General features: G+C 40.5%; 1 protein-coding gene across 6 annotated transcripts; it reads left to right on the top strand.

The window, feature by feature from the left end:
• The first annotated feature begins 4924 nt into the window (after window positions 1-4924).
• eif4h (eukaryotic translation initiation factor 4h) lies at window positions 4925-12388 on the top strand. Of its 6 annotated transcripts, XM_018732648.2 has the most exons (8): window positions 4947-5065; window positions 6941-7131; window positions 7400-7464; window positions 7623-7719; window positions 8534-8605; window positions 9009-9158; window positions 9907-10022; window positions 10904-12388. In XM_018732648.2, exons 1-8 carry the CDS (start codon window positions 5010-5012, stop codon window positions 10907-10909), a joined length of 753 nt encoding a protein of 250 aa, XP_018588164.1. In that variant the 5' UTR covers window positions 4947-5009; the 3' UTR covers window positions 10910-12388. The 6 variants fall into 6 exon arrangements, with proteins under 6 accessions (XP_018588168.1, XP_018588169.1, XP_018588164.1 ...); XM_018732652.2 differs by lacking the exon at window positions 10904-12388 and having other exon boundaries at window positions 4925-5065; window positions 9907-10898; XM_018732653.2 differs by lacking the exon at window positions 10904-12388 and having other exon boundaries at window positions 4925-5065; window positions 6944-7131; window positions 9907-10898.
• Window positions 12389-12605: the final 217 nt, after the last annotated feature.

A 12605-nucleotide genomic window follows, 5' to 3' on the forward strand; every position in this document is an offset into this window, starting at 1 on the left:
CAGCTGTTGTGACACATGTAATACTTCGAAACCTGACAGCTACAATCTATAACAGCTGCCGCAACTTACACTATCATATAATTACATCTTCTCTTGCAATGACAATAAAAGCTTACTCCTTGTATCAAACTAGTTGCTCCAATCAAAAAAGAAATGTTCACTGACACCAGGTGACACTCCAAAGGTGTGTGTTGCCCACTGATGACCACGGTGGAGATCTTTGGAGGACAGGTTGGAAAGCCATGAGCATGAAAAGGCAGGAAGTGCACAACCAGAGGCATAGTGTCAGCTGGCACTGGTGAGGTGTCACTTATTCTTAGCATGGTATTACTTTAAACTTGTTCATTTATTTGGCACTTTAAACCAAGTTACTTACAATGTTATTTCTGTAAACTAGGTTAGTTACAATCATTTATTTGTTGATACACTTGAAAAATTCTGACTGAAGAAATGCAGTGAAAGTACATTGATCAAGGTTATCAAACCTACAGCAGATCCACTGACTGCAACGCAGCAGCTCTAAGCACTGCCTACTACCGCATATTATACCACCTTGTTTTACATTCATTACCAACCTGCTTTGTAGAAGGTGTTTGCTGTGACTAACCCAGCGACCCATAAAAAACTGCGGTAGAACGCATTCTTTCTGATCCACTGTAATTAGAACCAGTTTTATTTTCATTTCCAGTACATTTTTCCACACGTTTCTTCAGCCAATAAATTAATATTTCTGTCAGTAGCACTAGCGCTTTTTAGTATAATACTCTGTTTTCTGCAATCCACAGTTACAAACATGGAGTACACAGTAAAATTGTCAGCCAGACCTTTTTTCATTTGATGAAGGATGGATCTATGAAAAAAGAACTACAGAAGATTTAAACCTGCAAGTCCAGGTCTCTATCAGTGAAGAACATACCTCCAGCATCACCTCACCATTCTGAAGCTATTTTTTACGAGTGATGTCAAAAAAACAATGTGCTCCGTCTCTATTGCCTCTACAACCATTTAAATTCCAGTTATGAGGCCTGGTGATTCGATGGCAAGAGGCAGCCTTTGGCTATCAAGGTTCTAAATTAGCCTGCCTCACCGGGAGCAAGTTTCAGTGGAGCTCAAAATTATCATATAGCTGTATTAAATCTTATGAAAGGTCCTTGTTTATTGAACTTTCTGCAACTGCACTGACTTTGACTGCCAAATGCAAAAATTCATATGCCTTTTTTCCTCCACAGGCAATTTAATCTATTTGCAGACTTCGACAGCACAGAAATTCAGTGGTAGCAGAAGACATCCTGAAAACCCATAGCTCTTAGTTTCTGTTTTACACAGTGTCTGATTTTGAAAACGGGTCACTATTTTAAACTTAAACTGAATGTAATATTCCCCTTTTCCTTTGGTGGCATCCTCTGTGACTGAAAAAACATCTCAGTTCCTGAGATGTATCTCTCTCCACTGCAATATACTGTGCAGCTCTTAAAACACATCCATAAACCATCTGTTTTTAGTGTTATGCCATAAAAAGAAGGATTTCCTCAGTGATTTGGTTTGAGATCCTGCCTGGATATATACGCATTACCATAAAAACCACATATGAAACATGCGAAATCATCACTTAGCCTCAAATATATTATAGTCTGTAGGTCTGCCTTATAAAGCAGCTAGATATTAGAACAATTTCACAATCAAATAGCCACACTTTTGTTCCATCTATCATTGACTACAAGGTCTTTCTGCATTCAGATGTCACAGTTTGTCCACCTCCTGCATGCACTCTTCAGTGTTCAAAAGACCCACTGCAATGTAGTTGGTAGCAAAATTATGAAGTTGCAGGGTCCCGTGTGACAGCATTGTAGATTCTCCTGGTTCCCCTGGCATTGAGACAACATAAATGAGCCAAATGATTTATCATAAATGTTTCTACTCTGTGGAAGCTGTAGTGGCCTGAATAGGAAGAAGAGCGCAAAGGTTTAATGTTACACTCTCTGCACAGCATTAAAAAGGGCACGAGATGACAGCAGCCGTCAGAAAGCCTTGTTTTGTCCACCTAACCCCTCACAAGGTCTACAGGGAAGACTAGGCCTTCAGGTGGGGCTCCATGAGCCAAATGTTGATTTGCAGTATTAATGCAAATCTGTTTATATCATTTGTAATGTCGTCTACACAAAATGCAACTGAGGCTGTATGGTGCAGTCCTTCCCTGTGAGTAAATTTAATGACTTGGATTTGAGGCCACAGGGCAGTGAGATGCGTTTATTTTAGTAACATGCTAACTGAGACTAGGGCAAGCTTCCTGCGTGGGTCGACTTCCGGGAGCAGGAAGTCTTTTTGTGCCATCTGGTGGACTGTGTCGGTACTGCCGCGAAAGCAATGGGGTCAGTTGATGAAGGCAGTGGAGACCGGAAGTGTGTTCGTAACTCCAACGCCACCAACACCAACTCACAGTCAATATAAGTTTAATAAGGCAGATGTCTCTTGATTTTTTATGGGTCTGGTTATTCAGAAATAGTCATTTTTTCTGTCCTGCTGACTATTAAGTCTGACATTTATTTAGCAAACACTCTTCTCCAAAGCAACTTCCAATGAACTCTATCGATGTAGGCTTATCAGCCCACGCCTTATTCGCCAGAGTGACTTACACTGCTAGATACACTACTTACAATGGGTCACTCATCCGTACATCAATGAAACACGATCTCTCTGTGTCACTCACACACAATGGGTGAACCTGAACAGCATGTCTTTGGACTGTGGGAGGAAACCCATGCAGACACAGGGAGAACGTGTAAACTCCACACAGACTGACCAGGGATCGAACCCACATCCTCTCACACCACCCAGGTGCTGTGAGACAGCAGTGCTACTCGCTGTGTCACTGATGCCTTGATTGTTGAACATTCATACCATAACTACACTAACATTGGTCATCTTGCTTTTGTCCAGCGACACTCAAGAATACCACAAAGGAGGTGTAAATGCTATGGAAGTGAGTTGAATTAACATGGTGCCACACTTAAGTTCTATTTGAGTTCACATTACTGCCAAATATGAAGTGGGTGGGAACATAAATTGCCTTCAACAAACAAATTTTGTAAAGTATGCGTTCATTATCAGTGACTGCTTGTCCAGTACAGGGTCATGGAGGTCCAGGCCTATCCCAGAAGCATGGAATGTGAGGCAGGGTCGAGTTTATTGGGTTGTACTGTGCTGTGCTGTATTGTGTTGCGTTGTGCTGTGTTAAGCCTTTTTCTATTACATGTTCATGACAGAAGCCTGCAGATTAGATTGTTCATTTGTATGGAAACGAGGTGTAAACATTTACTCACAAGAGTGCTCTGATTATATCTTGTCAAAAAAACATTGTTTTGAATAGCATGCTCAATTATAACCCCAAACAACAATGTAACATACCCAGTTGTGAACATCCATGATAAGGCCTTTAAAGCAAATTTATGTCATATAAAAACTGCCTGGTTATGCTAATTATTTAAGATACCATCATAAAACATTATTGCATCACTACCTAAAATTGTTACATAAAGCTTTCCAATGATTCATCTGAAAGGAATGCCTATAAATATAGTTGATACTGTATGTGAGCTATTAGTTGTGGTCATCGTATTACTCGGTATAAATGTTGATTAAATAGAGGTGTTAAACAGTGGTTTCAATGCAAAAGGCCTTTTTACACTCAGCTCATGCTCTTGCATGTGGCCACTGAACTGCATAAATTTGTCATCATGTGCAGTGAATATGAGGAAAAAATGTCATGTCTGTGCTTCATTCAGCCAACATGGTTGCACAGGTAGTAATGCTGGTGCCTTACAATGCCTGAGCTGTATGTTAGGGTACAGGTTCAAATCCAGCTGAGGCTGTGTAGAGTGTGCATGTGCTCTCCATGTCTGCAATATAAAGACATGCATGGACAATGGCAAATCGTTCCTATACACTCCTTGCAATGAAAAGCACGTAAGTGGTTTCTATGCAAAATATTTGATTTGACAGCAATTACCCTACCTATGTTTATTTCATTGTCCAGATCTGTTTTTCTCTAACCTCGGAAAAAAAAAAAACAATAACAGAGCAATTCATGTTTATTTTGGTAAAACATAACTTCTGTGGCCTACATCGTCTCATACTGGAATTCCTTCACGAACAATAGGCTGATATGCTGGAAAAGAGTTGGGCTGTCACTACAGAAATATCTCCTTGTAAATAACATCGAAGAGGTATCGTCACAGCCGATTCGTAGAATTTACCCAATTTACCCAAGTCATTACCTTCAAAAATTCAAGAAAGATATTGATAGAAACAGTGTTGCCTATTCTGTGAAGGCACTGGGAGCTGTTTACTTATTCTGGCAGTGCTCACATACTGTAACACTTTGGCAAAAAGTTGAAAAATTCAGTACTAGAAATATTTATTTGTCATTTTGGGAAAATGTGCTGTTGTTGCCGCCAAGGAGAACCAACAATTCTATTTAATCTAACTTATTATTAAACAAATGTAACATTCATAAATGCGAATTAACTAACAAGAAACCTGATTTTGGCACTACCAAATTAAAACAAAACGGTGCATTATTACAATATAAAGAGTCAACTTGTAAAAAAAAAGCTGTTAAAAATGTTACACTAAAGCCTTCAATATTTTTATCTAAACTTAATGTGTAATTCGATTCCCTTGGCTTTTTGTATTTTTGTATCAACGTTCTGTCTTTTTCGCTTTCTATTTTTTTGTACTTTTGTTTTCTACGTCGTTTTAATTCGCCGCGACCCCGCTCAGATAGTATCTGAGTGAGAGAGAGTTTCCCACATTTTACAACAGGCAAGACGAGGACAGTCCTGTACATTTCTGTCCTATCTATACTAAGTTTCTACGTGCTCAGTAGAACGAGTGCAGCGCTTTTCATATTTTACGTCAGGCAAGGTGAGGACAGTCCTCTACTGTTCCTTAGCGGAGGTCCTCCGTGGCCGGAAAGCCAGCTTTCTTTCTCCTGCGCCGCACTCACTGCAATGGCGGATTACGACTATGATGATCGGGCTTACAGTAGTTTTGGTGGAGGAAGAGGGTAAGCAAACTCGTAGGCGAGCGGGCGGTAAATGTATCGGGTGCATATTCTCGGGACTGCCCGGGTTCGGTGAGCTAAAGTGTCAGAGTGCTGCAGAGTTAATCAGCATGTAGGCCCGTGTCGCAGCAGCCCGCGGACAACACAGCTAGCGAGGTCTGCAGTGGTGATGAATGGGAGGCCGGTGTGGAGGAAGAGGTAAAGTCGGGGGCGTCACTTCGCCCAGGCTGATGGGTTTTTTCCTGTGTTGAAATCGATCTGAGTGGTTACTGTTTTGATCACCTACAGACTGAGACTGGTGCTGGTGGTGGTGGGAAAAAAACTGGATGATTGAAGTGAGTGAGTGAGTGGTGCGTGCGGGTGCCAGCGGGGCACTTGGCGCCAGGGACCCCTTACGATCGCTCCCACATCATGGGTTTGGCTTAGGCTGGATCGCGTTCTTGTCGAAGAGCTCCGGTTGCAGTATTGCTGTGGATGCTCTCCCCGCAGGAGTTTTCTTCACGTCGTTTGCAGCTGTGTTGTGTTACAGAGACTCTCACTTCGTTTCTTATCAACGCCGTAGCCGTAGGTCAGGTGTTTGCATTGACTCGGATCTGGGCCCAGTCTTCCCTTTAGAATCCATAATATCACAATTATTATTGACTTACAAATGCCTATCTCATTATTATGCATATTTATGGTAAATACTGTTACAAGCACTGCTTAGATACAGTGTGATTGTAGAAGTTGGATATTTGCGGTGAAAACTAGTCATTTTTCTGCGGTGTATACATGTTGTGCACTTTGGCAGTTCATAAGCCGTTGCATGAGGGACAGAACTATTTTTATGCCTTTTTTTGAGACTGGATTGCTCTGCATCGCTTTCCAGAAGGGAGGCCTTTACAGATGTCATGGCTGGGGCGGGAAGGGGTTTGTGGTAAACTTGCCTGCATGCTTTCTGATTCTGGAATTGTAAAGCCCCTGGAGTTTGGCCAGGTCACAACAAGTGTTGACTAATCAAGTTTATCATAATTTAGCTATTCACACACAACTATTTTTAGTGTATTCAGGGCAAGTACCTTGAATGGGGTACTGCAGTACGATTGGGATTTGAACATGGAACCTTCAATTTGCAAGACAGATGCTGCATATCCTGCTGAGTAAAAAGCAGTTGTGATGATGGGACCCATTCGTGTTGGTCGAACTGAGATCGCTGCCACTGTTAGCATATCAGGAATGGATTTCCACTCATATTCGAAGTCCATTATTCAGAAATGTTCCCCTACTGAGAGAAGCTACTTCATTTACGTTTACATTTATTCATTTAGCAGCCGCTTTTCTTCAAAGCGATGTACGTCTCGTAGAAAATACAGAGTGCATTACATTAGCAGACTAATTCACAGTAATGATCATTTGCTTCATATAGATATCCACGCAGCAAGAAAGACGTGTGCTGTAAGGGTGGCTGCTATTAAAAACTGGTGACTTGTGTTGGAGAGAGATTATTTGAAAAAATGTCCAGTAACAGCATATTAATATCATTATCCCCACATAAATCTGTCTCTCTCTATCGGGGAGTTTTGACTTTTGCATGTTATGCTGTTCTGTGAATCTGCACCCTGAGAAATTGAACTTTTAAATGTGTTGAGAGTGAGGTAATTTACTTTGTGTACTCTGTACTTTATCCTTTTTGGCAAATCAAATGTTCACGCTTTGAGCAGTTGCTGATAACTATTAAAGTGTTCCATTCCACCCTTCCATGTAGTGTGGGAATAGGAAATTGTGTTGAAGTTCATATCTGTAGTCACTTACCAGTACAATGTGCTCGTGGGGCAAAAGCTCTCTGCACTTTTCCACTGCCATTTTGTTCGTTGACTGACACTGGTCGCTTGTGGGCAGAAGACCGCGAGGTGGAAGCGGCCCAGGGGGTCCCCGAAAGCAGAAGGAGTTGCCCACAGAACCCCCATATACAGCATATGTGGGGAACCTGCCCTTCAATACAGTCCAAGGCGATATAGATGCCATCTTCAAAGACCTGAACCTCAGGAGTGTTCGATTAGTACGAGACAAAGAAACAGACAAATTCAAAGGTAAAGTCCTATCATCATCAACTAAACTGTTAGCACTAGAATCTCCTTTGCTTTATCCATTTATTAAAGCAAAATGTGCTCCTGATTTCTTTGAGAGAACTTTGTTGGTACTGGGCATGCTCATTGTCTTGAAGTATGTTCCAGCAGCGATGCCCAAAGATTCCCATCCATAGTTTGCTGCTTTTAACTTGAACATGACACATGACTGGAGATGATCTGGGACAGTTTTGTTCTGCATGTGATTTTGTGCCATGGATCTTTTCCACAGGTTTCTGTTATGTAGAGTTTGATGACTTGGAATCCCTAAAAGAAGCCTTGACGTATGATGGTGCTGTAAGTGCATTTAATATGCAGACAGTGCTCATTTATTGTTGGTCCTTTTGTTCTTGGTTAATTGAAATCTGTTTCAAAGAACCTATGCAAGTAGCTTACAAACCTGTATTAACTTAGTTTTACCTCTGTTTGCTCTGGTTCCCCTTTCCCCATGTCAGCTTTTGGGAGAGCGGTCACTGAGGGTGGACATCGCGGAGGGCCGTCGGCAAGAGAAAGGAGGCGGGGGCTTTGGGTTCAGGAGGCAGGATGACAGAGGTATCTTCAGCAGGCATTCTTTCCTCAAATGGGCTCAATTGGTCATTCCCTACTGTTCACACTACTACTGTAGTGCTCAAGCAAAACCACTACACTGCATACGACTACAGGTACGAGGAACAAGTTACCAGTAGTGCTGGCCTCTGAAAATCTCTTAATGTTGTTGAATGGCAGCAAAAATATTTAACCTTGTAACTCTTATTATATTAAATTACTGCTTTAGCAATATTCTTGCAGCTCTCAAGTAGTTTGCTATTTTAAAAGGGCCTTTTCAACAGTTCATGTAGTTCTAAATGTTCTTTTTATAGAATTTGAAGTTAAATGTCTACAGTGTTGCATTTTACCTTTTTTCTTTTTATTTTAAAACTGTTTTCATCTGTCATACTTCATTCTTTCTCCATTTCTCCGTCTTGGAATTTCTTTGCTATTCTCCTCTTTGTCCTACGAAAGGTTTAATGGAACCATTGAACGATGAACCTCGGTGTAGCAAGTGGTAGGGAACAAACTAGGTTTGCTTGAGACTTTCATGTCTGCAGCTGTCTCCTTCTCTCAATGTGATGCATAAATTGTACTTTTTCTGAGATGTACATCACTTTGGACAAAAGCATCTGCTAAATGTAAACCAGTTTGTTTAGCACTTATGCCAGCTTCAATTAACGCTGTTTTCCCCTCAAATTTATAGTTATATTCCCATTTCTTGACCGCTGTGCTGACTGACATGTCAGACGCAGTAGATGGGCAAACTAGAAAGTCAGGCTCGTCGCTCACCCGCAGCTGGCAGTTCTCCGTGTTTAATCGCCACTGTCCGTTGCAGGCCGTGGTGGTTCAAGGGGTCCCAGAGGAGGGGGGCAGGATTCCAGAGACGACTTCGACTGTTCAGGAGGAGGTGGGCTGGGTTTTTGCCCTTCGTCGTCCTGCCTGGCAGCAAGTACACACCAGGAGTTCCGCAGGGAGCCTTCTGTGTGTCATGCTGCTGTTTCCCGTAGTACCTCTGTGGCCCGTGGAAGTTTATGCCCGCAGTATCCCCAGTCGAGAAATGGCAGCAAAATCTGCGTTAACTTGTTAAATACACTGTACATGCATTCTCATTGTCCATCTGCACATTTTTTTTTTTTTACATCACCCATGTTGCATTTGGATCAGCATTGCGCTACATTTTTATTTTCACTACTGTATTTGATGTTATTCTTCTGGTTTATCCCACAGGACTTCTTCCACCAGGGGGTGTTGAAAGAACAGATTAAAAAAGTCGTTTGGTGTCATTGCTCCTCCCTGTTGTCCTTTCTCAGGCTTCAGAGACGATGACTTCATGGGTGGACGGAGCCGAGGAGGTGGTCGACCTGGAGAGAGAAGAACAGGCGGTGGCGGCGGGGGGATGGGACGCTTCAGAGATGGTCCTCCACGAGGAGGCCCATCTGACTTCAGAGAGCCTTCAGAGGGTGTTGCAACTTGTTCATTTCTCCACCTTCTTTTTTAGCATTTTTTCCTTTGGAATTGGAATTTTTTTTTATGTGTTAAATGCAGTCAGTTTTGCTATACTGAATTTTAATAGTGTGGCTTCGATATAAAACAATGAATAAATATAGTTTACACAATATGGCATTTGCAAGTCCAATTTGAGAACAATTCAGTCCCATTGCAAAAAATTCCAAGTTTGTGTTGTGGTGATTTCCCCCCCCCCCCCATTTTGAATCTAATATTGATCTACAATATTATGATTAAACATGGTTGGCTGGAGTATAAGGAAGCATTCTAGTGAACAAAGGGCTGGTGAATATAATTAAACACTGTATTGCTAGAATGCAAGTTGAATGTCAAAAAGTACTTTGAATGAAACAACAGTTTCGCAAACTGCGTATTTTTTCCTAATTTTTATGAGCCTTTTCATTTAGATTCAATATATTATTTAATTTTTGGGTGTGCTTTTAGTAGATTGTTTTAATGTTCCCTGCCCCAACCATTTTTTGTCCACTGAACTCGTTAATCTTATTGTACAAATTTCATTCCACAATATTTTATAGAATCACAACTGCTATGTTATAGAAAAACTATCTTTTAAAATTTCTGACAAGTAGAAAGGTAGACTGAAATTAAATAATAGCTGGAAGTGTTTATCAGATATGCCAGACTTATTTGTCTTTTTGAATGCGAGTGACACCTGTGTTTTTGTTTTTCTGCTTTTTCCAGAGGAACGAGCACAGAGACCAAGGTTACAGCTGAAGCCCCGCACTGTGGCTGCTCCCCTCAACCAAGTCGCCAACCCCAACTCCGCCATTTTCGGCGGAGCAAAGCCACGTGAGGAGGTAATTGCCAAAGAAAAAGACTAAAAAAAAAAAAATAAACAAAAAACATGCAGGCAGCCACAGAATGCAAGGGGAGGGCATGGGACAGTAGACTTATCACGCCAATGGGATGTGTACACCTCTATCATTCCTACCTGTTAGGTGAGCTAAGACCCTCCTCTTCCAAATTCAGTTTGAGAACACAACATAAGCAACTTACAAATGCATGTCAATCCCCCCCTTCAGTGCATACACCTGTGCTTTCCTGTAATTAGTGCCTGCTTTGTATTGTTATTTCAGGGAAGGGTAATTCATGTTAGTTTTGGAAAAGTTAATGGATTTAGCTGCTCATAAATAGAACTTCAGCCCTTTCACATGGTAGTGGAGTCATCACTCATAATGGACCCTCTTGGTTGTGTAGAGAAGGACAATCTTAACATGAATTTGTGGAAAGCATGTTGTAAAGCGTATTACACAACGTAAATGTAAACTGACTAGCTTTTCATGGCATAATTTTTAGATTTGTATTTTTTCCCCTGAAGACAGGTATTTCATAGGACATTCATGATTTCAACAGATTTCCCAAGTTCACTTGTCTTTTAAGGGATACACAAGTTTCCTGTCTAAGGATGTCTGCTTCTACACATATTGGGTCAAAAAAGGGTTTTTAGACGTATTTTTAGCATCTGGCTGTAAAGTGGTGTATTGATGTTGACATTTCAAGCTATCTTACCCAGAAGTCTGTTCAGTAACGATGTGTTACCCTGTATCACATCTGTGACGTTTCTGCTAGTCTATCCTACTGAATCAAGGTTTTGAAATGTAGATTATTAATCTTGGCTTTTTGTTTCCTGTTCCCCTTTTTTTTTTTTCTTTTCTTTTTTTTTTTTTTTTTTTAAAAGAAATAATAAATCTGTGTGGCAGCATTATTCAGGAAGGCCATACTGGATCTACTGGCTTTGTTCAACAAAAATCTTTCAGAAATAAAGCCACCATGGGGCAAGCTCAGTGTGATTCCCCCCCATCAGCTGCTCCGTATAAGCCTGCTTCCAACTGGCAAAGAGCAGGCGGCATAGCAGGTTGGCACCATAAACAAGCAAGTTGGACTAGATCTTCACTTTGATTGTGTTGCCTTTGTGTAAGGGACCCTGCAATGTGTATTTTTCCTTTACCAAAGGCATCTATTATATTACATTGGTCCCATTGTTTATCATCTGTTCTTGTTTGCTATTTGGGGGAAATAAACTTTTATCTTTAAAAAAAAAATCCACTGTCTTAATTATGAAATGACTATGTTGAGCAGCTGTTTTTCTTTCTTATGTAACTTGTAAAGTTTTGAAAGATTTTTGAATAAGCCAGTTTGTTCCAAGTGTCTTTCTGGAATAGCAGTAGTATAAGAAAAAATTGTTTAGCAGAGCACCGTGAACATGCAGTAGAATCAGCAAACATCTTGGTAATTGCTTACAGTCTTAATCATTCTGACATGCATTTGTTTGAACTTATCACAAAGAGGGACAAGATATTCAATAGATCACTTAGCTTCAGTCCTGTTGTTCAGGCTGTTTTTTTATGATGCTTGTTTAAAAACGTAGGAAAGAGCAACTTCTAGACTTCCATCTACAATCCAGATAGCATGAAATTGTCACATTCTGGTCAAAATTTTACTGGGTATTACTGTGTAAGCAATGCCTTTTTCTTACTGTACTTGTTTTTGTTTTCATACACGGTTTATGGCAATAAAATGTATCATTTTACAGTTCTTACAAATGTGTTGAAATGGGGATTGGGAGGGAGCTACTACTTTCAAAGCAGTATTTTCTCCTGTGTCCTGTCTTGCATATGTACTGAAGTAAGGCTACTTAGTTTTTCAAACAAAAACTGAAGGTGGTCTTCTGCAACATTTTGGTTTGTAAAACTTCACACAACAAAAGTCTAGCCAAATTTGTCTTCTACCAGGTTTTGGGAGGTCATTCGAATATTGTAGTGTTATATTTAAGGTTTCTCATCACCTGAAATAATTTTAGCAATAAATCTATTAACCGTTGCTTTCCAAAGAGTCCATCACTTTAAATAGAGGGGTAAGATCTGTAATTTTCGTTTATTATCATGCAGTTCCATTTCAGCTTTTATTGGTGATTATAGCTTTCAGTAAAACTCCAAGTATTCGAGGCTCCAGCGTAGGTAATGGACAACAGAGTTTGTGAATTGCTTTTAAGTTTACAGATGCCTCCTGTCAATTATTTTTATCTTGTAGGTAGGATGAAGAGGTTCCTGCAAGTGCTCTAATAATGTGTTTAGGGGGAGGGGGAAATGGAAATATAACAAAAGTAAACTGAAAAGGATTTGGTATTTTGTGAATGATCTTTTAAATAAAAACATTAAATGACTTGCATTTCTTTCTTACTGTTCACATGTTTGCATGTGTGGAAGAAGACTTGCAAGATCTGTGTAAAAAGACAGCTGCTCCATCCATCACTGATAGTTTTGGCCTAGTCTCCTTGAAGGTTGTTGCTATAAATCAGAGCTTTTCGACTGGTTTCTACACTGACTGGGCCCATTTCAGCACTTTCAGTGGTTGTGTGTAAAGACAAAAGTTGACCAAAA

Source organism: Scleropages formosus, chromosome 10, assembly GCF_900964775.1.
Source record: "Scleropages formosus chromosome 10, fSclFor1.1, whole genome shotgun sequence".
NCBI lineage: Eukaryota > Metazoa > Chordata > Actinopteri > Osteoglossiformes > Osteoglossidae > Scleropages > Scleropages formosus.

What these genes read in the sequence shown, in the direction of transcription:
- eif4h (XM_018732652.2), top strand. Translation starts at nt 5,010, where the DNA reads ATGGCGGATTACGACTATGATGATCGGGCTTACAGTAGTTTTGGTGGA. An exon ending in CCTTGACGTATGATGGTGCT is followed by an intron (nt 7,465 to 7,622) that starts GTAAGTGCATTT and finishes TCCCCATGTCAG; the next exon opens with CTTTTGGGAGAGCGGTCACT. An exon ending in CAGGAGGCAGGATGACAGAG is followed by an intron (nt 7,720 to 8,533) that starts GTATCTTCAGCA and finishes TGTCCGTTGCAG; the next exon opens with GCCGTGGTGGTTCAAGGGGT.